The following is a 26692-nucleotide window of genomic DNA, read 5'->3' on the forward strand; positions in this document are numbered from 1 at the left end:
CGCGTTTTCGATTTCGCGTTTCTTCTTTAAATCAAAAAGTCGAAACAGTCGGAGGTACAGTAGGAGCTAGTGTAGAAGCAGTAGTAGTAATAATAATAGTTTGTTTACTGGGGCGTCAAATTCGATTGCCTGGCACGATATTCACGTAAAAAAAAAAAAAAACCGTACTTACGCGTATATAATATACATCTAATTCAGCGGGCGTTGAGTGATGAAGCAGTGGTACCTATCGGGTATAATACGTTGTATATACAGAGTCGCCAAACTGTTTTACCTACCCGACGTACAAATCTCTCGTTGACTAATCGAATTCAAGAGTTAATTATTTAGTATTCTTTTCTCAATTTCGCACCTCAATGGATTCGAGAAATAAAATTTCGATTAACAAAATGAATACACTTTGACGCGTTCTAGCGTGTACGCACCTACATATATATTAACATGTACATGTGTTTAATATGTTGTATACGCGTTTGTGAATATCGCATACATACATCATATCTCCTAGTTTATTTCAAAACAATTTTTGCGGGTTCGGACTATTTTTACAACACTAAATGTTTGCGCGAAAAAAAAATAATAATAATCGAATCGTTTAAAATGTAATACAACATTATACGTCATCTGTGGAGTTTTTTTTTTATCGTTTCATTAGCGCTCGCGAATGGTTGCAAACGAACACCAGACGAGTTAGCGGGAAAACGAGAGTACCTATATAGTTTTCGCGATATGTTTGTTCCTCGAAACCATACAATAATACTATGCCGCCAAACAAACGTAAAATTATTAAAACGTATCGATGAAATATACACCGACGGTCGCGTGCACGCGAAATAAAAAACGCTCAATACGACGTGGTGGTTTATTTTTAGCGATTTTTTTTTTATATCTTCCGACAACCAACCCCCCCCCCCCTCTATGCATTTTACGAACTTTCGCGCCCGGTGCGCTTACAAATAGGTATATAACAATCGCGTATGTACGGCCGTCCGTCTGGCGCGTGCAAGGGTGGTGCATCGACGCACGTTGAATACGTTATTGCGATGACGGCTGGCTTGTCGGGTGCAACGACGGTGCATTTAAATAATTCCCACACGTAATAATAACGTGATGTACCTGTACATAATCATACGGGCGCAGATCAAGGGGCGCGTACAGAGTGGTTCTTTAAATCCGTCACGTGTGTATAGAGCATTTGATTTTTTTATTATTATTATTATTATTATTACTGTTCGTATTACTATTATTTTTAGTATTTTAAAGCGTACCCGTGTATAACGCGCGTAGTGAGTTGACGGAGACGTGTTCGAAAGGCTCGCGGTCGAGTCGGTTTTGGGTAGAGATTTCGCACTGCCGTAAATAAATCTGCCGTTGTGGATAGTGTAGCTGATATTTTGTGTTTTAAATCAACCGCAATAATAGACTCTATCACAATTTCTGTGATACATCGAATTAAACATTCTATCCAATTCTAAAAATCTTAGTTAAAACTGGTTATTTTTGCACTTGCGAATGTCATCGACACCAGACGACACCTACGGCAAGTTATTCAAATGTGAATTGTGAATAATTTTATTTGAAAAATCACAGCACCCTTTAGTGATATTATACTCGGAATCAGTTAGTGAATATCAAATATTGTTTATGTCAACTTTCGTATCGTATACGTAGAATTCAATAAAAAATTATTTTCAGTAAGAATTTTTATATTTATGAATATATTTAGTGAGTAAATTTGAGTTTAATAATAACTCTATAAAAGTCCAAAACATAATGTCATTTAAACAACACAATACGCGAACCAATAAGAATATAAGTGACGGGAAAACATAGAAATATTATATTTTTGTGTACAGTGCGCGCCATTCGCTCCATCCGCAGAATCAGAATAATAAGCTTTGATTTTATTTTTTCTTGGCGAACACTGTGGCGGCCGGTGGCATAGTAATTTATTCGCGGTGATGTCGTCAGTGGCGACCGTGATGACCTACAACAGGTCTGTAATATTATAATAATATACTCGCGCGCGTGTTAAACGATTCGGTTAAATAATATTCATAACTGCGGTCGTAAACGCGTAACTAACGAGAGCGACCAGTAGGTGTGGTGGGCATGTATAATAATATTTTATATAAAACGACCTGTGCTGGAGAGGGTGAAAAATATCTCTAGTTATATGGGGTGTTGCGTGGTGGGGGGGGGGCGGCGAGCAGGAGCGCTGCAGAGGCCTGTTACCAAATTGAATGGTCGCGTGAGCATAAATCCTTCACGGGACCGACGGCGTGGAAAGTGTGTAGGGCGAGTAAAAAAAAAATAATAATAATAAAATAGTGTGTAATGTGTATAATACTTGTTTTTAATGTGCAAGTGTTTGATGTCGGTCCGTGCCACCACTCCGCCGCGTCACGCCACCTCCCGCGACTGTAGAGTTATGTGACAAGTTTTTTTTTCTGTGTATAATAATCATTTTTTTTTTCTGTACATTATTTCGTTTCCATTCATTATTTTTATGGGCTTTTTTTTTTTTTTTTTAATGTTTTCATAACGTATAATCACATTTTTCAAACACCTTCGTCGTCGTGCGTTATATTTGGTCAAAAGTAGTCGCGCAGCGATCAAGACCCGAGTGTGTGTGGTCATTTTATCGCTGTCGAAATACGACGATTCGTGAAAGAATTACGGTGTCAGTTCTGCCGCGGAGTACCATTATAGTATTAATCGGACCGGGGACCAACAAGCTGAAATTAACGGCGCCGAATGATAAAAACAGCGCACATTTCGTAAAATATATAAAAAAAAAAAAAAAACCCCAAAGATTTATCCAGGCAAACAGTCGAGTGCGAGCAGATATAATATATACGGTTACGCGTGTATGTGTGTTTGTTGTGTAAACTTAACGTGCAGTTTTCATGCACATTAATTTCTCGTCACACATGCCTAAAGACGTGTAATCGTAAATTATATTTATATGCATATAAGTACTATGTACATGTGTTAAAAACGAAATTGTTTGATTTTTTTTTATTTAATTTCGTCTGTTGATTTTTTATTTGTTTTGTTGATTCCGTTTATTTATCTTTAGTTAAAACAACCAGTTATTACGACTAATGTCACATTACGCATGGGTTTTTGTCACTTTGTGTAAAATTATTCGTAAAGACTTATTAATTTATGTAAAAAAAACTTCACTGAGAAATATGTTTTATATTTGTTTATAATATATAATGTCGTGTTTTATGAATTTATGTAAAACAAAATATATAGCCATTGTGTCATTTTCAAACATCTTAAGCTTAAGTCAGTGGTGGTAAGATGGGGTGATTTCTATGGGGATTTGGCATATTCATTTAATATGTAAATATTCAAACATAATAATTTATTATAGCAATCATTATTAACAACAAACCCTAAATAATAAATAATATTATAGAACTTTTCTTTTACCACAACTTTTAATTAACAAGTGATATAATTGATTTTTTTGACAGGACGCTAAATCTTGCTGTCTTCACATTATAATTTTGTCGAAACCATTTCTAGCTTCAGTTTTTGTACAGATAATATCCATGTATTTTAATAATTTTTATAATAAACTAGTAGTATTTTAAGTAAAATTAAAACGTGTTTAAACGATGTAATTATATTAAAATGTTTTACTACGTGATAGCTAAATAAAAAAATATTTTTTTTAAGACAATAATGTGAGTGACTATGAGATTATTTGATTCATGGTTTTGCGAGTTTATAATATCGGAGTTCAGTTCGTTTTATTTAGTACACACTCAAATGAGTTTGTTTCGTGACGTCAAAAGACAACCACTCGAAGTTAAATTTTATAACAATAATATATCACGTCAAACAATAAATTTGCGTGGCCTCGCGACTATATTATATCTATAACGTGTACAGCGTACACACTACTACACAGCCACGACGTGTACCTTTTTACTACCTATTCGCTTGTGGGCAAAGTCGTAGGGAACGAAATTTAGCTTTATATTTTCCGTTTCAATAATCGTCACGACAGTGGAAGTTAAGAGCAAATGTTTGATTAACGTCGCACTCGAATAATTTGCATAATTTCTGTAGCCCGATAAAAAAAAAGAAAAAAAAAATTCATTTGTCGCTCCACTCGGAGTCCAAAACTGTACATTATTTTTGTCGCGAAAAACATAGAACCGTCGTTTTTTCCAGCTGCTCATCGTTCGGTTTAGCCGGTGCGGCGCGTCTCTTCGTCACGCCCAACGTCTCTGTTCGCCTCTTTCTGCACTGATGTAACGCAACTAGCACGCATACACGCACATGCACACTACATATTGTATATACACACTGGTACGTCTCGGGTTCGTAATTGAATTATTTCACAGTTGCCTGGTCACAATTCGCGAGAGGAGCACCGGCGCGGCGTCCTCGGAGGGGGCTCTCGAGATAAACTTTTATTATACGCGTCGTCTCTTGACGGTGACGCTATAAACGTGACTTTGCAGTTGGCGCGCCCAACGACACCGTGTGATCTTTATATATACTAACTATATGCACATTTCGAGAAAACGCTCAACTAATCGTATTCACGCAGATCAAACGTATTTGAACTGCACGCGCGGAGGGCACTGATGTGTATATATATATATTACACTCTTTCGTGCACACCGCACAGACACACACACACATGCGTGTAGTGTGTGTGCGTGTGTGTGGTGGTGTTGCGCGCACCTGTATGCCGACAGTACACCTATATATAATGAATTTACCCGAGACTTTATCACTTGGGTCAATGAATATGTTAAATGAAACGCTTACGCGCGAGCACGGAACGGTCGATTTTACGACGGTCCTATTCCGGGTGACGCGGCCCGTCATCTCTCTGTCTCCGCTCACTGTATTACAATAACGTTCGATCATAACGGACCCGTCTCGCGATTTTTATCGGAAAACTCGTATCGCGATTCAACGATGTCGGGAAAAAAAAATTATACGATACCGAGCAAACGACGGACCCGGCAAACACGATTTACGTTCGACTGCGATCAAACCAATGGTAATTTCACGCAGATATGTATAAAAAATAATCGTGTAAAATACATATTATGATAAATAATATAATTATTGTAATAGACTCGTCCCGCTATCGACGCAATCTTTGCCTATTATAGGGGAGTGGCCGGCATCGACATTTACATTCCAATTAAATGTAAACAACATCTGATATGATAATTTATAACAGTAAAACGTTAAATTATCAATATATTTTAGCCTCGGAATTGATTTCTATTCCTTTACTGTTGAATAAATAGTTGACAAATTACATGAAATCATCTTAACACAAAATTATTTCACTATTATATTTTACCATCTAATGAAATATAAAAATAACATTTCAGTTACTGTACATAAATTGTTAAATTGTACATTGCACTGAATTATTTTGTCATATCATATTAGGTATATAATATTTTTGTTGGTTTATTAAAACTCAAGTATTTCAAACATTTTTGGCTCATCGTATATGAAAAGATATAACAACGATAAAAGGAAAGAGGGAAAAATATCTGTCTTCGGCATTCTATGAAGAGGGTCCAAAACGAAGACCCTTTTTGAAGATGCCACATACAGTTGTCTTGTTCTGGTATACTTAACTATCTAGAGATAGAAACCTTTTTTCTATTAAATCAAATTCTTCTAGACATTATTTTAATCATATAATAATAAAATAAATTATTCTTATTATTAAAACTGCAGTACCCTTTTAAATAATTATAATATTATTGAATATAATTTTCAATTGATTTAACACACAGTTGCTCAATATATTAATATGTAATTATTTAAGTATTCAAATTTTGTTTTATTAAATAATATTAATAATACATTATTCATAAACTAGTGGACATGATATAAAAAAAAAAAAATGAATATCACAATAAGCAACATTGATAAAACCAAAACTTTAAAATAAATTGATAATTATTGTTAATTTTATAATAATTTTGACTTCAATTTTAAAATGTAATGGAATAATAGGCATTAATAATAAAATGTTGTATGGTAATAAATACAAATTATGAAAAAAATGTGCGGCCAACTTTATTATAATTTTATACATTTTACGTGAATAATTCGTCCTGTAACTGTAATTGATTATTTTGTTTATTAGTATAGAAAAACATATTATAATTGAAATTATTTAGCAATTACAGCTTATTTTTGTGTAAAAACTACTTAATTTTCTATCCATAGCAATAAATATTGAATTTCTAATAATTTAAATCAAATAGAAAATAATTATAATAACAAATTTTGATTAATATTATGAACGAATTTTTAATTTAAAATTTCACTTTCTATCGAGTAAGTTAGCCCAGATAATCTTATTATCCTCGTACTTTCCTGATCTTGACATTAGCTATTAGATAGAGCGTTTTCAATTTCGTCTGTATTGATTAGTTATTCTCGTGTTTTTGACATTCTGATATTCATTTTACAATACACATAATTTATCTATTCTGTGTTCTATATAAAGCATATGATATAAATGTATCTTACTTTGACTCTAAGAACACATGTATAATGTGTATATATCTGATAATAATATTCCTGGCCACCTCTTTTTATCAAAAGGTTTTTTATATTTACTTATTTTTAATAATAATTAACTACAAAGCTATGACGTACATGGTTTACATTAAATAAGTATTATATCTAGTTGTATCTATTTATATTATATATCACTATTTTTTTTATTATTATTTTGTTTTCTGGAAAATATTCATATACATTTACACATTTTAAATTAAAATATATGTATTATCGTTTTTATTATAGTATAATTTAATAAAATATTTTCCTGTAATAAAAGTCGATAGTTTCATAGCCTTCTTATTTAGGTTTGTTATAAATGCAATATATTCTTAAACATAAAAACAACGAGTTTTAGAATTTTAAAAACAAAATAAAATAAAATTGTTTGAACACAAAACCGGTATATTGACTAGAAAAAAAAATCAAGTACCAATTTGTAAGCATTTATAAAAAAAAAGTACTTATTCAAATTTTTAGGTATGGTTTTTTTTTCTATTTTCTAACAAAATTTTTGTGGACAACGTCTTACGAAAATCTGTTGGCTTATTCACGTTTCTTAAGATACGATTAGATTTGTCGTCGGATTTTTTTTCCCTTTCCTGGTGACTGTTGTTTAGATTGTCATGGTACGTCGAGTTTTTCCATTGCGAATTTCACATGTGGTCCTCGACGAACACAAATAACAACACGCACACACGATATATAATATATATAAAAACGAAAGCGTCAAACGAAGAAAAAAAATTACAGGGCATAACAAAAGTGACAAAAGTCCACCGTACGTACACACGCGTATGAGTACGTAAAAATACATATACGCCTGTGTGTGTCGTTCTTAAACGTTACGCTGATATTAGTTGTGTGTGTGTGTGCTTGAAAAATGTACTAAGGCGGATGAGTGGAAAGGGTTGCTAAAGGGGATAGCTTCGTCGTCGTCGTCGTCGTCGTCGTCCCCATAAGGTAAACGTTGTGTAGAAACGACGGCGGACGTCGATTTATCGTCTCGGACTTAGCCGAGTGCTGTGTAAATCTCGGATTTCATCTCTAAAAACGACGGGACGGGAGACTGGGCGGAGAGGAAGGATACACACAGTTTTTAAGCAGAAGGCCTCGGCTCGGGAAATCAGCTTTCGGGAGGCTGCCACTCCGTACCTGGAATTAGCACCATTAATCGCCCAATAAAACGCGCTGTCAGCTCCGCAACTATACCACCACCTCAGCCGCCGCCACCGCCGTTGTTACAGTCGACGCCTGTGTAGTATTATAGTGGTTCGCGGGTACCTCCACTGTATAGGGTCCGCCTACTGCTCGCACAAGGAATGACTAAAAATTTATCACTCTGAAAACTCCGCTCACATGCGTGCCCCAACCCGCGTTCCCTCCCGTAGCCGCACTACTGTTTTTTGCCCGTTTTTACGCCTTATTTGACCGAAAATTCAACAATACTCCGCCGCCCGTAGTGTTGATCAGATTTACTCGTCGTGTACGTCCGTGATATATTATACACTCACTACGTACGACACGCGTACGTACACAACCGAAAACTTTTCTCTCGCCTTTTTACCCCGATCACTTTCCGACCCCGTGGCGTGTGTGTGTGTGTGTGTGTGTGTGTTCTCGCGGCCTAAACTGTACATCCGCCCGTCGGTTAACCGCACTAACCGATACAAGAAAAGAGATCATTTGCTTCAGCTCGAATGCGAGTATAAAAGCGGTCGTCCGGAGTTTATCATCCCCCGTAATCGATACTTTTTCGATGACGATTCAACATTTTCGATAGTGCGTTTTCCGGTTGTTTATATACCTTCTCGACTTATTGCGGTTCGCGTTGGATTTTCGTTCTACTCGTCGCCGCCGCCGCGTAAAGAGTATACTTTCGAGAGATAAGAGTTTAAAATTAATATCACGGCCATTTGCCGTCCCTTAATATAAGTGTCCGATTCTCGTATTTCGTGCTCGCCGATAAGATAAAATTTACCGCGCCCACGCACAATTTAATGACGTACAGAAAAAAAAATGTACATCGTTTAATAACATAAACTCGGTGGTATATCTCTCGGCGGGAGACGGCATCGAGTGTTGAAAAATGTCATCCGCCGCGTCAAGTGAGACCGATGAGTCTCGCGGAGAGACGAGCGAACAACAGTAGGACAAAATCGATTTTCAGACAGTTTAACGGCACTCGACTGCGTCGTTCGTCCGTAATATTATATATTGTATACACATTAACGCGTATATAACGTGTATAAACATGTCTTTATATATTATCAATATTTATTAATAACTGTGTGGCGATAGGGCTGTTCGAGACATCGTTACAACGCGAACGACCGACGACTGATTGACTGAACTATACAAACACCGTAACGAGTAAACACAGTGACAAGGTTAAGAAGTTCTTCGTATTTTTTTTTGTCATTATTGTGAATTTCAATACGACGATTTGTTCAACGGATATCGGACATGATTTACATACCTACTTGGCTACTTAATATTGTTCCGTTAAAACGATCCGATTATCCGATTTCTCGTATTAGATAAATAGTAAACATTTACAGAAAAATAATAAATTAGTATAACAATATTAAATTTTTAAATATATTCATAATCTTGAAAAAATTAGTTTGCCAATCAACCGGTTTTCCTATTGATGAAATCAACTGTATACAGGCGGTAATAATAACAACAATATCGACAGAAGAGGTTCATATTATATCGAAAACAGTTGCGCAAACAGTTATACGTGTACTATAATAAATATTGTATTATGATGTTTGTGGTTTTATCGAGTGCCTATTGTAATAATATCAAATATGTCACCACAGCGTTTAAGTGGACATAATTTATCACCCAACAACATTTTCGTAAACTCGTGTAATGGATATTAAAAACTGAGTGTTTGCCATCAAAATGTCCAGACGGAATCTATTTATGCCATATAGGTTTGCTATAACATAATATAATATTGTATAATATACATTCAAATCATAGGTGAGAATCGGGACTTATACACGGGGGTTTATCCCCCTTAAATTATTTTAAGGTCTACTCGAATATTTTCAAATTGTGAGTGAAGATATGAATGTATTGAATTTACCGTAATATATTCTGTTTTGTTTTTTTAATTTTGAAAAAAATGCTCTCATCTTCAACATCGGAGAAATTTGTAAGTGCGAAATTGAATCTGGATTGTACGCGCATATGGAACTCAAAAGCAAAAATGTTTCCAGTAACTTACAAGATAATCATGAAAAACAAAAAAATGTTTGATTGCGGGTAAACACAATTAAAAATACGAAGTTTCTCAGAATAATTCTACGAATAACAATTAAAAAATTTCGAAAATATTTACAACTTTTCTTTATTAGCGTTTGAGTTTCAAATGTTAACAAAATTGTGAGAACTCCTAAATTATTTTATACAGTGAGATCCTATTAATGTGATCACAGGTTTATAGAATCAATAACCGTTTATTGGAATCAAAATTGAAAATCCCAAACCAGATTTTATGTTTTTAAATTAACCTTTTATTAGAATAACCGAGTACCGGATATTATTTTTAAGAAAATCCTTATCGTTTCAATGGTATTTCAAACTTTCATTAAAAAGAAACAAGAATTGTTTTGAAAAAGTTTAAAGGAGCTATTCAAAAATAAGTCGAAAACGATACGTCTTTTCAGTTATCCCAAAAGTTATAGGTACAATGTACATACATAATTATTTATTTAATTTTAAATGATTAAAAATCATGTATATATTAATATATTAACAGAGATTGGATTTTAGTTTCACTCTAATATGAAAATTAAATTAATAAATTCTCAAGTATAATAAAAAATAGCTAGTTTCTGTACATTATTCTAAATGTATTTTATTTTAATTTAATTTTAAACATACCTATAAATATAAATTGATCAATAAAAAAAATGTTTTATAAAATCAACCGGCTAATAGAATCATAATGATCTGAACCAATGAGATCACATTCAGTGGAACTCACTGTAGTTAAAGATCATTTTAATTTCACCTAAGATTTAGAAATTTTATTAACGGTACCTAATAAGTTTTTATCACAAGAATTAGGTAAAAAAAATATTTTTAAATGGATTCAAAAACTTGAAGAATTTTTTAGTCAAAATACGAGTATCTCACATACTCTATGATCGACATTTAAACAGGAAAGTATTTAAATATATTTTTTTGAACGTTTTATGATGGAGACTTGAAAGACATTCAATACCCGTGCTTTCCCCTCAATCCTTGCCTTAACACCAGTAAATGCTAGTGCTATTTTCCGGCCTCATAGGTATTGTTGAGATAAGGTGCCACACTTGAGGTAGGTATTGATATAGATAATCGCGATTACGTTTATCAACTGTACAGTGTTTATCTAAAGTCTATGCGATTGTTGTAGATTGCTTGTAACTATTTAGCAATTTTATGAGTGTTACCGTAAAGTTCGAGTTCAAGATGTCAAAAGAGCAATACAATAAATATGTTAAGTACTCCTCCAGAATATTATAGAAATGATGTCAAATCGCTGATTGCCTTTTTCAAATTTAAAGTCAACCTGATCTCATAGCGTGTTCTCTTTTTATTTTCACAAATGCCTGTTTAATTGCAATCATTATTTATAAACTTTTTTTAATAAACTTTTCAAAGTTGTATAAATGTGTTCCCGTCTATTATTGAACAACTTTAAGTTGCTCTTTGGACATCTTTATATTAATGTTACATGTGTCAGCAAAAATTTTGATTTTGGATTATGCTTCCTTTAATTGTATGTTAATAATAATTGAATATATAACTCGTACTCTTATCGATATTAGTGTAATTATTGAGTGGCTTACACAGCTTTCATAATTTATATAAAATATTTATGACGTCTGATGGGTACACTTTGAAAAACGTTGAATAATGTTCAAGACACATTAACGCTTTCTTTCACAAATAAAAAACATTTATAAGATAGCTGATCTCACATTGAACATGTAAGACAACGGACCAACGACGCCACATTATAGCCATTAATATATGCAAATACAATTATACATTTTCAATGTTAAAAATAAAATTATCTGTAACTTAATGTAACCACTAGACACGTAAATTACTATAGGCTAATAAACATTTATATTAGAAGCCTTATAAATTAAAAAAAAAAAACTACGTTTATGGCGAATAAATTGAAATTACTTAATAATAATATACGTATACACTCATATAAAAGCTATCATTTCAACATGGAAAACAAAACACAGAAGTTATAATTGTCCAAACTAAACGTATATGTTCTAATCCTTCAAGCATTTAGGTTTACCAAAAAAACACCATAATAATATATCAATATTTATATTTGCAATATTTTATTATTTTATCGTAGTACCTACCGATATATGATTTACCGACACGTTGTCATTAACAATTATAGTTTATTTATTGTAAAATATATACAGTATAAGCCCTCGTGTATTTGTCGAATAAATTCATCGATATGACACGATTATGTAAAACAAATGCACATACGCAGTGTTCACGTACAATTCATATTATTAATTAGTCATATAATAATTCCCGCCTTCCGTCGAGAGTACCAATATATATATGTATTAGCATTCCGCCGTGACATTATTGTATATAATATAATATAATATAATATTATGTTGCCCATATACGGGCGAGCTTTTCGCGGGACTACCGTCGAGCATTCGACACTAAACCACTACTATATTATGCTATTATATTATTAAATGCTGCGAATCGAATAGGTCGACGCCGCCGTGCTCGAAAGTTTATGATGATTAAGGATTGAAGTATACATTGATATTTAATATTTAATATTCTACAACGCGATAATATAAAATATTTTATTATTATAATAATAATTGAGTTGTAATAGAATATTATAGAATATGCGGTTATTACACACGCCAGCGATTCCCAGATTTCGTAGAAAATAAATGCTAACGACATAACGTAGGTGAGTCTGTTTCCAGGTATAACCATAGAGTACTACGCAAGTACGGTCTTCTTAAGTGCGGCACATGTACATAATATTATATACAACTAGGGAGATGCTTTGATCATTATGCATTTCATATTTTGAAGTAGAATATTTTTCGATACATTAGAATGGAAATTAACTCTGGTGAGTATTTCGAGTTTTGACGAGCGGAGTAGTAAACCGACATTTACCTAAGTATTAACCTCTATTACCACTATACTCAATTAACTAGCTAACTTAAAATACTTATAACTCATAAATTACTCGTCCGATTTTTGATTTCAATTTATCGAAATACTCTGAAAAATATAAATTACTTCAAAATATGAAATTAAAAACGTATGTTGTCATTTGAATAAGTAAAAATATAATTTTTTTTTTTAAATCTGGCGCGATTTTGACTAGAAATTATGTAAGAAAAATCTTTAGAATAACGATATTATATTTTTAAATAATGAGTGTTGTTCAATTAAAAAAATCACAGTGTATAAATATTAAATATGTTAAGTGAAAATTCTTATACATAAATGCACTCTCACCATCAGCACAGCATTTGGCTTCGGAGGTGATCTAACAAAATATTTCTTAGTTTTAATACAATTGTTTGTTGGAGGATTAATAATATTATCATTATTTATTATTATCATGTTTAACAGATTTAACAGATAGCATGTAATGATTCGATAGAAATCGTAATATTTCAACCAAATAATTCAGTATTTTCTCCCATAAGTTAATGTTGCCAATAATTAATGAAATATTATTTAAAGTATTTTAATATATTTAATATATTTTTTCGGAAAAATGTAAGTTAATATAACACTAAAACTGTAATTTTGTGTGAATTTACACTAGGAGAAAACCTATGATGTCATTGTATGCAAAATGGCAAATAGCCTTCAACAAAAAAAAAATTATAAAAGTTGAAAACGAAAGTCTAGAAATCACATTAAATGTATAAGACGCTGACCATAATATAGAGAACTTAGTGTTTGGTAAAAAAAAATAAAAAATAAACAGCTTATATATTATTCTGATTCAGGCTTTTTACCCTCAAAAATCATTTGGAAGTACATATAACAAAACTTTGTATAAAAACTAAAATATATTGAAAAGAAAAATCCTCTTAGTGTTGAATTTCTTATACTGCCAAATAATATTGTTATAAATACGCCAAACTGCTATAAAGACTTTTTTTTTTCGTTATATTATATTATTATTGTATTTTTAACAAATATCCATTCACCTGAGTATTGACTGTTAATTTTAGTTATGTTCTTTGAAATTCTAAATAAATTTAAATTAAATACATATTTTTATTTGGAAAAAAATCTGCAGTTTTGGATAGATAATCGACCTTCACGACAATATTACCTTATTGTTTATCCATAATAGTGGATAGAAAACGTGCATGGGCCCTATTAGGGACGTAGGTACGCAGGAAAAAGTTTTGAGGGGTGTTTTTGAAAATCAATTATTGAAAAATAGCACTTTTTTTTTAATAACTATACAAACATTTTTTTATGAAATTTAGGTATACTGACAATACTATTTTTCTCAACTATAAACATTAATATAAAAATCTAATAAGTAAATAACTATACAGAAATCAAAATATTTCGGGAGGGGGGAGTTTGTAACAACAGCAAAACACCCCCCCCCCCTATGAACGTGCCTGGCCCCTATTAATTGTTATATGTTAAAAACAATATTATTAATACACATATCCTGCATGTGTCCATGAGTGTTTCTATGAAGGCAAATTATTTGTTTCCTAGTCGTTTCTTATTCGAGTTCATTCGCGGAAAAACCTATCGTTTTGCTAACATATTTACCAAATTCATCTACCGTTTGATATTATATTTTATCTACGACATATTAATCGTGGTCAAGGAGATAATATGTATATATATACCTCCTTTATATTATAGTCCAGTGGCGGACATTTGACGTGTACAATTTTTAACGGAATACGGCTGTAGTGCAATACATACATAATATAATATATTGTTGTACGTAAAACTCTATACACGAGACGCTCGACGAAATCCAAACACGTTTATGTACTGACCAATTTTCGTTTTGATCGTCGTGAAACGCACGCAGTACATAGTATATATATATATATACTGCACGCTTCGGCGATCAGATTTTCGAAAACCCGAGTCCAAACATCCGTGATAATATAGAATCTCGTTATCTGACTAAGCGCAATACATTATATTATTGTATTATCGTGTACGGTAAATGCCGGCGCGACTATAGAGTATGCACACACTGTTGTGTCGAATTTTAAACACCGAATGTCGTCACCCGTACTCGGCCAGATTATTGCGCTAATCCCCAGTAGTGTTGAAGTACACAAAACGTTGTGTGAACCGACGATTTATACTGCCGACCGTGCAACAGACATTTAACGCACGACCTGCTTCCATTTATACCAAGTGATATTTTATTTTTATTAAACGACATTCATTTTTTACAAATCTATAGACGTTTTTGAAAAAAAAAAATTGTTACATAATTTCTAGTCGAAATAAAACAAACATTTTTAAACATTTTTTTATCGTTATAATTAGCATACTTTTTAACTGTTTTTAACGACAAAATACATTGTGAATTTGATATACTGAATTAGAAGTAATATTAAAAATAGTATTTAAAGTGCTTGTAAGCGGTGTGGTGAGGTACGGGGATACAGAGCAAAATGTTTAACTACAACTCCGCTTACCAAAACTTTTAATATTTATAACTCATAACACACTCGTCTGAATTACAATTTTTACATATCAAATAATACTCTAAAAAATATTCTACTTCAGAATTTCGAATTCAAAATGTATGTCATCATTCAAAACTCAATTATTTTAACGATAACAAATATATTGTTTTTCAAAAACATAAATAAATTTTACAATAATTAATGTTGTGCGATAAAATAATTTCCTAGGATTATATTGTTAGTCGATAGTCACACAACGGTTATAATAGTAATATAAAACAATATGACCGTAAACGATGTTAGTTCGACAATCTTTAAGCAACTCAAGTAATATAATTATAGTACACATCCGACGATTACTATAATTTATACTTTGCGTTTGCGTTCCTCTCTGCCGTCACGAGACTCGAGGTTTTCGAGCAACTTTTCGGGAAAATAACTGCCCTGCAAGATTTCGGCTATACGCATGACGCGTTTACTGTGATGTATCTATCGAAACAATGTGCTTGTATTAAAGTTACATATTAAATCCGACGTAGACACCGACGAAGAGATAAGATTACGATTTGAACGTGCATTTTTTCCCGTGTGATAGGTTATACACGAGTCCGGTCAAGCATCATACAAAACGTATACCACCGAGGTAATCAGCAAAAAACTCCATACGGTTACATCCCATTTTTTATTTTTGTCATACAGGAATAATAGATTTGAAATTTCATCGTGTACGATTTTGAATATAATACACTTGTCGATTTCGTAAGAGATCCACGCGAAGAAAAAATGTATCTATATTACGATTGCAGTCTTGTCGAAAAGAAAAGAATAATAAAAAAAAAAAAGAATCAATTTGAACGCTCTCGACCGGCTCTTGTGTATACATTTCCGTTCAGGTCGTTTTTAGGTCGGTTTATAAAAAACAACAACAGCGAAATGAAAAAAAAAAATAATAATAACAAAAAATACGCACGCTGAATCCGATGGGATTCGTTTTAACGAAGAATCGTGGTCGTAAACTTTTATTTTAATCGAATGCAATGTGCTCCCGTGAAGACGGCGCTCCGATGCTGCCGCACGTCCTAAAAAAAAAAAAAAATAATAATAATAATAACAACAATACCTATTGTAACAACTATGTACGTATTTAAAGAACAAAAAGTTTATTAAGTCGCCGCCGTCGTCGTAAACAATCTTCAGTTTCGGAGTTTCGCTTGGCGCGGACGTGCTAATATTTATTTTTTATTTTATTTTTGTTCATCTCACGTTTTCGTTTTGCAAATTTCCGCGAGAATGTCATCGTCGCGCGGTAACGTTCAAATGTTCGCCGTAATGGACCGGACTCTGCACGTGTCTTTTTGCGCGTATGCGTGTGTGGGCGCCGTCACATCGTGACCCGAATGCAGAGCTCCCTCGACGGAAAACCGATTAACATTTTTCCCAATGACCGTTGTGCTCGACCCCAAAACCCCGAATGAACCTTTATAAATGTCTCCTAAGAAAGGTTCGAGGATATTGAGAGTGTAAGCGCGTAAAAAACGACGTTGGTTTATTTGTAACGGGTAATACCGCTGGTAATGGTATAATATTTTATCATCGGGCTCGTGCCATATTATTATACCGCGGTTTTACACGCCGAAGCGCTTTTCGGTTCACGTGCGTACCGCTAGCCTTCTCCGTTTCGACCCCGTAGACCTCGAGTTGTTCCTTCCGCGGTTATTACGACTTACACACTTGTTGCCTTGTGAAATTTTGCCGGTCGTACGTCGTTTTCCGAGATCTTTGTGCAATCGATCGTAAAAAAGAGCTCTGTCGTCTCTCTCTCTCTCTCTCTCTCTCTCGGTCCCGATAGATCGATGCGGCCGACGATGTAACGTTTCTATAAAGTTTCCATTAAACTCACGTTGTAAATAACATATAATATCGCGTACATTAGAGTAGGACGCATTTACCGCTTTATTATATAAATATTTTATTCACTACATATTACACAAATGTTCAGATGGCGTTCCACTGGTGGAAGTTTTTAACTGATTATGTCTACACGATTGTTTCATCGCACAATGTATTATTATAATACGGTTTTATTGAGTATCGTTTTGTCGAATAAATTATATTGTCCAGTAATTAAATCAACAAATCTGTTTGTTCGTATAACATTTTTCAATTAACCGGAGTAGAAGAAAACAAAAGCATTGACCCGTGTATATATTTGAAATGAAATACTAATATAAACCTACCGACAACGAATCCAATACGGCCAAATTATTTCATCAGATTATACCTCAAATCAGTTTTATTTCGAGACCGGACTTTCTTGAAACAATAGTTATAGTGATTAAATATGTTTTTCTTCTTGTGTAAGCTTCGATAAACGAGTATAAAAAGGAAATAGCTGTATTCTGTTTTTGCGAATCTAAAAGCATATTAAAAAATATGTTTTTATCTATGCGATATAAAGTTTTCTCTCTCTATATATATATATATATATATTTACACAAATTAATTCTTATTTTATATTAATCAAGATAATGTTATGTAAACGTCAACATTTTGTCCGCACTAAGAGTCGTGTCTAAGGATTCCATTATAAAATTCAATTAATTTTAGTCTTTACAAATTTAATGATTTTTAAAATAGATGAATAAAATTCTATACAAGTTCTTTTTACAAAGCTATTTGATATGAACTCGATTAATTAAACCATGCACATCACAATATCTAAACAGCGATTATATTTTAATTACCGAAAATATTGCAGCAATGACAAATTTAAGAATAATAACTGAAATCCTATAGAACTCAGGATCCTATGCAAAAAATTAGTCATTTAATTTATACTAAAGTACATTATACATACTACAGTGTATTTCGAGCACTGGTTATATTACAATATAGCTTATTTATATTTTATAGGGATACCTATAATAGTACTAATAGAAAATTTAGTACTAACATACGATTTTTATCAGGCTAATGTGTTCTATTTCAAATTTGATCTAAATATTTCTATAATTTTTAAATGACACAACAAAAAAATAAATTCTAAATATTAATCATTATTTTTTATAACTTTTATTTGATTCAGACAGTAGTGAAGAATTTATTGGTTTTCCAATAATGTGTGTTTTTATTATTGATTTATTTTTATATCTGAACACACATTTTCCTACTAGAATATAATCTGATCATCATCAACTACGATATAAGTTTTTTGTAGACATTTTGATCTAGTTAATAATATTTATGTCATAATTGAAAATTATAAGAATTTTTTTTATTAATTATTGGGAAAAACTAAACAATAAAAATGAAATTTTGTTCAGATTGTAATGTTAGTATTAATAATTTATATTTAGTTTTAAAAAGAAAAAATATGATGTACCATTGAATTAATATTGAATACATAATCTATTGCCATGGTTACTCGTTGAAGAGATACATTCGATTCTTAAAACTGTACATTAAATTGCTTTAATCTGACGTTTTCGGCAGTATTTGATTTCATTGAGCACGACGATAGGAATGCAGAAAAAAATATTAAGCAATTTTATTTTATGTGATCGCTCGTCGATATCATATTGTTACGACGAAGCAATATTTATATAATTATAAGTTTATAAAAACCGGACCTCGCAATACAATCATGGCATAGTGGTCGTATAATAAATACCTGTATATACCTGACCCTATACATCATTATTGAGTTAAATACGGTCGTTGAGTATGCTTTGTCGGGAATCCAGGAATTAAATTAACTAAATATAATTACCAACTACCCACCACCGGTGATGCGAGCTCGTAGGGAATTACAGTAGGTAGTTTCTAGAACGGTAGACTAAAGAAATAATAGTACCCAGAGGTCGGCCGGCAGATACGTAGGCAGCTACAGCCAGTTACGTGTTCTCGACTACAAATCACGTGGATTTGAAGTTTTTCTAATCATATAACTTATACTGCGTACATCCGTTTAAATTACTGCTCGCAAAACCATTAAAACGGCGAGTGGCGATGACCGGGGGTGAGGTGGTACGTGTGTGTTGGAAAGGCCAGTGAATCGGGGAGTAAAAAAAGAAATTCTTACTGTTGATTATAATTGGTCTGTGTAATCAATGAGTCGGTGGTTTATTGCCGCGGTCGGATTTCCCCAAAATCGTTATTATTAGAACTCGTCACATGTATACCGCCGCGTATAGAAAAATAATAATTGTCCGTACTTGTTTTTCGTTGTAAAATGTTCCCGGTTCGAAAATCAAATTATCGTATTAACACGTCCATAGGCCACAACTATTTCGCTTATTTCTAACCACGACTTAATCCAAACGTGAAATTATTCGCAGCTTAAGCCGATAAGACTGAATTCTATCGACGGACAAAAAATTATTTCCATAAAGCGTATTAAACTGTCGTGTGTAATTTACGAACTCCTCTGACCAAGCGGCTTCTGAACGTAACAAAACAATAATAATAATAATTTGTCAACGTCTTTATTTTACAAACGAACAAATAAAATGAAAATCGCCGAAGGCCGGTCTTAAGAGTCTCGAGCAAAGACGGTGTAGTGTGGACGATCGATATTCGCGTGAGGCACACACAGTTGTTTTCTGCGCACCTTAATTCTTCGCAGTAATCGCCGTGGACGATTTGTTTAAATTACACAAAGACCGAGTTTATTGCGAAAAATAATAGTAATAACAAAAGAAACATGTTTTAGAACTTGTAATTGTTTAATTAACAAACGGTGAGCTAACGGCGCAAGGGACGCTCGTGCCTACGGAATAATAAACTGGCAGTTTCATTAAAAACATCGGAACGGGGAAGAAAAGAAAACCATGCGAACGTTTATTGTTATTCGTTGTTTAGGGAAATGTAATTTCGTTAATTGAACTGGCTCGATGCCCCGAGAAGGACTTTGGGCACTCGCCTCATAGTCACCCAAAACGGTGTAAGCACCGCGGGTAGACGGCGATGACTACACCTCGTTCTGTTGTCGCCGTGAAATGACTCTCATTTTGTTCGTTTTTTTGTTTTTTCTACATAATCCACCATTATTATAATAATGTATTCGTGACGCTAATCTTCAATTGGCAAATGCCGTTTTAGGTTCAAACTTACCGATTCCGAAGACGGATTCGACGAAAATGGATCCCAAATTCAACGGCACGTTACAAAACGTAACAGCCACGGTTGGCAGAAGGGCCACTTTATCATGCACCATCGAAAATCTAGGGGCGCACAAGGTGAGTAGTTTTTCACGTACTTATCGTATTTAAATTTGTTTGTTGGGCTTATGTTAAACTACCGAGTAAAGACGGATTAAACAAAATACTATACAATACACAGACCTATAACCTAACAATAATAACCTTGAAAATATTAGGGATCAGCATTTTCTGGAAATGTTTATTTCTGGAAAAGCAGTTTTATCGAAATGATCAATCTCATTCCCATGTTTTGGGAATTAGGTAAATGGTTTTATTTCTCACAATTTCATTCATTTCAATAAGTACCTAGAGAGGAGATTATTAAAAAATATTAATTTATTTAACACAATGTTAACAAACATCTATCGCCTTTCAACTGTACGCGAGAAAAACAACATATTGTTTTTTTCAATCAGTATTACAATAAAATTATTATATTTTTTTTTTTTATTCTCAGTAATTACGTGAATATATTATAATACAGGATACAAATCACCATTATTCATTCTAAAATTATTGCAACGCATTTAAAATATGAATTTAAAAAAAAACACACTGGTAAATACTTTTACAATCTACATAATGTTATTATAATATTTTATTGTTAATATACTATATTTACATTTATAATTTTAAATCTATATTAAAATATAGAGCATGACGTCTAGAAAGTTTTAAAACATTTTAACAGTTTATATCTATGAAGCGTTTATTCTAAAAAAAAAAAAATAAAAACAATTTTGAAAAAACTGTTAAATCGTGACTAAAAAGTCTTTATTAATTAAATCGTATCATACAACAGTCGTGTAATTTTGTTTCAACTAGAAATTCAAAAATGTACGTCTGAAAAAAAAAATCGTTTGTCTAATTTATATTTTAATAAGCATAAGCATTATATTTGAATTAAAAACATGTACTTGTATATAATAAGTATTTTTTTTGGTTGTAGTCGCAAATATTGCATTTGTGTTATCCCATGTACTATAACAATACTGCGAAAGTTTTTATAAAACCTTTCGGCCGTCGGTCACATGTAGTTTTTTCAAGAAATTGGATGACAGGCAATTGACAGTTGGGGTAAAATAAATACTTCATGTACAATTTTCGCGTTCAAATATTTCAATAGTTTTATTCAAAAAGCTGCTTTTGTAGATATTATTACCGTTCGACTTCTAGGGTTTAATTAAATTAGTAATGAATAAATAAGCCATAAATTCAAAAAGAGTCGACTTAACTAATGCGTAGCGTGTAATACACAAATTATATCAGTGTAGAAATATTAATTGTTCGAAGATATAATTTTATATGAATTAAAATTTCGGAGCATAAATTAAAATTGAGTAATATAACAGCAGTGGGTATAATTAGTTTTTTTTTTTTTTGTGTGTTCGATGTACAGTCTGTTAACCTCACAACGACGTTATTTATAATGTTAACGCGGCCGATTCATAAAAAATGTACTCGTCTAACCATTTTCACGAACATTTACGGTAGTGTATACACTTACACAACATCGGTGTAATCCGATAACGTTTAAGTATATTATTAATTTTATTAAATTTCCTAGAATCCGCCTTAACTATGCGCCGTGCCGCGGCGTCGAAGACTCGAAACCAGTGTGTTTTTTTTTTTGATCGTAATTTTTCACAGTCTCTTTTACCGCGCGCCCGTACACCGTAGTTCGGCCGGATGATGGCAAAATCGAGTTTCGGCAGACTCGCCCGTCGGTGTTTGCGTTTACAATAACGCGTACCCTATGCTTATTTTTTTATTAGATCATGCACCGAAACGGGGTTGTCGGGTCCCGTCGCATCGCGTTTCGGACGGTCGTGCCCGTTGCTCGTTTTTTCATGCTCAATCACCTCATCGTGTACATTCGTTACCGAAGCGACGTAATACTGCACACCGTACGCTTATATATCATACGTATACTGTAACCCATACGCGTATTGCTAATTATCAAATTACCTATGCTATTGTGTTATATACCGGACGGTTTGACGTAAGACACTCGTTGTTTCAAAAACCATCATGAACGTTTTTGAAAATACATTTCTACACGTTGTTAAGTTGTAATAACACTTTTTCCCGAAAAAAAAATTTATTATTTACTATTATTTGTAAAAAATTGCCTATTTTAAGCGATGAAAAATTCGTTTATAATTTCTTATTCCAAAAGGATTTTTTTTTTTTTTTTTAGTAACTACTTTGATAATTGAAAAATCGTATTTTGAACGAGTAGTTTATGAGTTATAATTATTTAAATTTATGATTATCGGAGTAGAGTTTTACAAAGGGACACGTTGGACATCTAATTAGGTCATCTATATTGTGATATGTATATCAAATAATAACTACATATCCAGAATTTGATTTTTAAATACATAAAACTTGCATTTTTTTTTGCTTCGGGATGTGAAATGAAAAATATACTCTGTCATTTAAAAGAGTAAAAAACTTACAAAATAATAATAATAAAAATAGATTTATTATTGTAATAATTGAATCCGAAAATTTTAGAATTATGTAAAATAGATCACACCTTATATTATTATAGTTTCCTCTTTAGATCTGGTTCACGAATTCACGATATATCATGGTTGAATGTCTTATGTCCGTCTTTCTCCTTGTTTTGTCGAAAAGCCCACTTGCATGCGTCAGGAGTGAGTTGATTTTCGGCAAAATACTGTTTGCTTAGCTCTTCAAACGACTATAATAGCGTAAGAATATAAAATACAAGCGTATCACATCGCGTTTTAACGCATTCTAAACTCGACTGTATTTTCTGTCTGCGTTTGCAGTTAGTGACCCAAAAACGAATCAATTCCTTGAAAAAAATTCCTCGTAACCGGATATTATTACTCGTTATTAAATTAATTCAACTAAAATTCGACGGCTGAATTACATTGGTTATCTAAATACTACCTACGCATTTTTTTTTTTTTTTTTTTTTTATTAATATAAAATTATTGATAAAAAAAAACTTTTAAAAGAAACCTTTAAATACATTGGTATTATTATTACATTTCACGAGTGAAGTCAAAAGTTCAATACGGGCTACAGTAATAACTTGTTCACCAAATTAATTAATTAATTAAAGCGCAACAAAATATATTATATCATTGAACACTGAAACATGAAACAGGACCCCGTAAAGCTTTATTTTTATTCTTTTTTTAACTAAAATGACATCGATGCTTAAAACCAATCCCCGACGACGGGTAAATGCATTATAAATATATATATATAATATATATGTAATAATAATTTATTGAACATGCACGAGAACTTTCAGACCTTAAATAATAATATATTATGGCCGCACGTACTCAAATATTGTCCTACGAATCCGTAATAATATTCTCGTCAAGTCTGATTATAATATACGTTTTTCATTTCCCTTTTCCAGCGATCGTCCGCACCAATGCGTGTTGGTACAATTAACCTTTTCCGCCGCCGCTGAATTCAATCAGCTTTGTCCTCCGCGCGTTTTTATTCGATTATCGGTCAACGGGGATCAATCAATCCGCTGGTAGTCGCACAACGGCGACAGTGGTATAGAGTCTTTTATTTTTTCCTATCTATTTCTCCACCTCTGCCCCACCCCCACACTGTTTCTTCCTCGTCAAATTCGCTCAGTCTCCTTCGCGTGTATCTCTCTCTCTTGACCCGCGTCTTAATTCGGAGCTCTCCGCCGCCGCCGCCGACGGTTTATTAAATCTTCGAATTGGCTTCCAACTCACGTAGACGTCCACCGCCACCGGTCGAGGAATAAAATATCTCTCCCGCGTCCCGGGGTAGGTACATACAGGAGTTACGGTGAGTGAATAGCCGCGGCAACAGCAGCCGACACACCGCTTTTATAAATTATGCAAATCAAGCCTGCAGGTGCCCGCCACCCGACCTGGGTCCGACGACCACGCGGTCATCGTTAAGGGGCCAAAACAGCTGCGTCACGGTCGTACGATCGTCGCTATCCTGCTGCACCTCACCCTAACCGCCGTATGGATTCGGTGCGTCGGACGTGTTTACACTCGGGGACGGGATCGCGTGGTATAAATTATAAGGACGAGATTTAGAAATAAAAAAAAAATGATAAAAACAATAATTAATGATAAAGTTTAAAAAACGACAATAGTCTTTCTTATATATGTGAATGATAACACCGTGTAGTTATACACTCTGCCGCGACCGACAACGAATCGGTTTCGCTTAATTTTCTACGTTTTTCCCATCGGACCAGCCATTTATGGATATTTCACGATATTTTGTTAATATTCCGTGACAAAATCAGCTGTCTCCGAGTTTAATAATTGTCAAACTGATAAGACGTATACCATTACGTACACGGTCCTATCACTCCGTTTACAGTGCATCTACGCATGTAACACGCGAGGTATTTCTATTGGTTGGTTCGATCTGTGAACTTGTGTTTATCCATTTCGTATTTTCATATATGTGCGTGTGTATGTGTATAGGTGTGTTATAACTTATAATTGCATTTTTACTTATGAGTTATAAATTATAAGTAAAAACGTAATTCTAAAAGAATTTCCACTTGAACTTAATTCCTTTAGAGAACTACACGCTAATTCGGTAACGTTCCGACGCTTTTAGAAATCAGATAAATCAAAGCAAGTGGTATATAATACGCGAATGGGTGTAACGTATACATTGCATTTTGACGATAAAATTACATTTTAAACTTTTATTTTATATTAAACTTATTTATTTATTTATTTTTAATAATAAACCCAATAAATACGTCCGTGCAACTGAAAATATATTTTTATATATCTACCTAAAATTGTTATTTTATAACCTTTCTCCATATCAACAGTTATAGTAAGCTGCATAATTTACGTACATGATTTTTCCGTTCGTCACGTCCACGGTACGAATTATAATAAAAACAGAAGTAACTCAAACATTTGAAATGTCGTAACAGTTATCTTTATTAAGTGATGGTAGAATTCTGAAACCACCGATACCATTTTCGATTGTTGTTGTTGTTACAATTATTTTAAATTATTATAAGCGCACTGATTATTGATTACTAATATACAAATACATTTATCAATATCTAAATGACTTGTATAATTGTATATAACAAACAAACGTATAATTAGTTTAACCAACTAAGAAACTTCCTATCTAATATCTCGTAGGTAAAAATTATTATACTCTGAACAAAGAATAAATAATATTTAATGTAAACTAACAATATTGTTTTACTTTTTAATGAATTCACCTTTACAATTTAAAAATCACTCAAATTTATATTACATCATTTATAATTTAAATATATATAATATAATATAATATAAAAAAAACTCTAAATTAGGGTTGTATATTATTAATATTCCCAATACATGTTGAAATCCTTTTAACTATATTTGTATTATGAACTTAAACATAAAATGCTTGTGAAAAGCCTATATTTTTTTCAAGAAAATGATCTTTACGGTATGTAGCTACATTATTAATTTTTTATCTTCAACTCAAAAGCAAATATTTAAAGAAAAAAATATATTATTTAAAGTAAGTAGGTTGAGAAATTAGCAAATAATTATTTGATACTTAAATCATTAATCGTGAATATTAATTAGTTTTCGTTCTCGATGCTTCATACAATTTTAGATGACACATTTTATAATAAAATGTGTATGTTTTCAAAATATTATTATCTTAATTATTTTGTATCTCTGAATTGTATTATTTGTGAAATCAACAATTTTTTTTAACACATCGTATATTTTTATTTTGTCAAATGTTTATTTATATTTATTTAAGCATTCAAACAACAATATTTTTGTTTTAAATAACAATACACACTTATAGATTCCCTAAAGATTTACGATGTAGTTTTTTTTAAGATACTTTTTTCTATTATAAAAAGAATGTTTAGAAAGTTTTACCTAACTCACCACTCAAAAGATTAGAATTGTTCAGTAGTTTTTCAAAAAGTTACGAAATTTTTCAAAAAAGAAAAGCCATTATGCTTATAATATATGTACAATATTACTGTATTATTACAATTGGAAACCATCATTCGAACAATTGCATTTATTTACAACTTCTTAACTAACTATATTATTGAGTTTTTTTTAAATATCAATAGACATTTAAAATATTTTACTTTTTAGTTTATTTAATCATTAATAATAGAGATATTTTTTTTTGTTA

At 32.4% G+C, this 26692-nt stretch overlaps 1 protein-coding gene across 2 annotated transcripts in view; it reads left to right on the plus strand.

The window, feature by feature from the left end:
- The window catches only part of LOC113557199 (lachesin-like), a 202406-nt gene that overhangs the window by 34325 nt on the left and 141389 nt on the right, over positions 1-26692 (plus strand). Inside the window, exons 1-2 of one of the 2 annotated variants that reach the window (XM_026962580.1) lie at positions 19603-20316; positions 20406-20542. In XM_026962580.1, coding sequence (XP_026818381.1) covers positions 20444-20542 — 99 coding nt within the window. In that variant the 5' untranslated portion in view covers positions 19603-20316; positions 20406-20443. Of the gene's footprint in view, positions 1-19602; positions 20317-20405; positions 20543-26692 lie in introns of those variants that run through there. The other variant, XM_026962579.1, reaches the window with a different exon arrangement.

Source organism: Rhopalosiphum maidis, chromosome 1, assembly GCF_003676215.2.
Source record: "Rhopalosiphum maidis isolate BTI-1 chromosome 1, ASM367621v3, whole genome shotgun sequence".
Classification (NCBI taxonomy): domain Eukaryota; kingdom Metazoa; phylum Arthropoda; class Insecta; order Hemiptera; family Aphididae; genus Rhopalosiphum; species Rhopalosiphum maidis.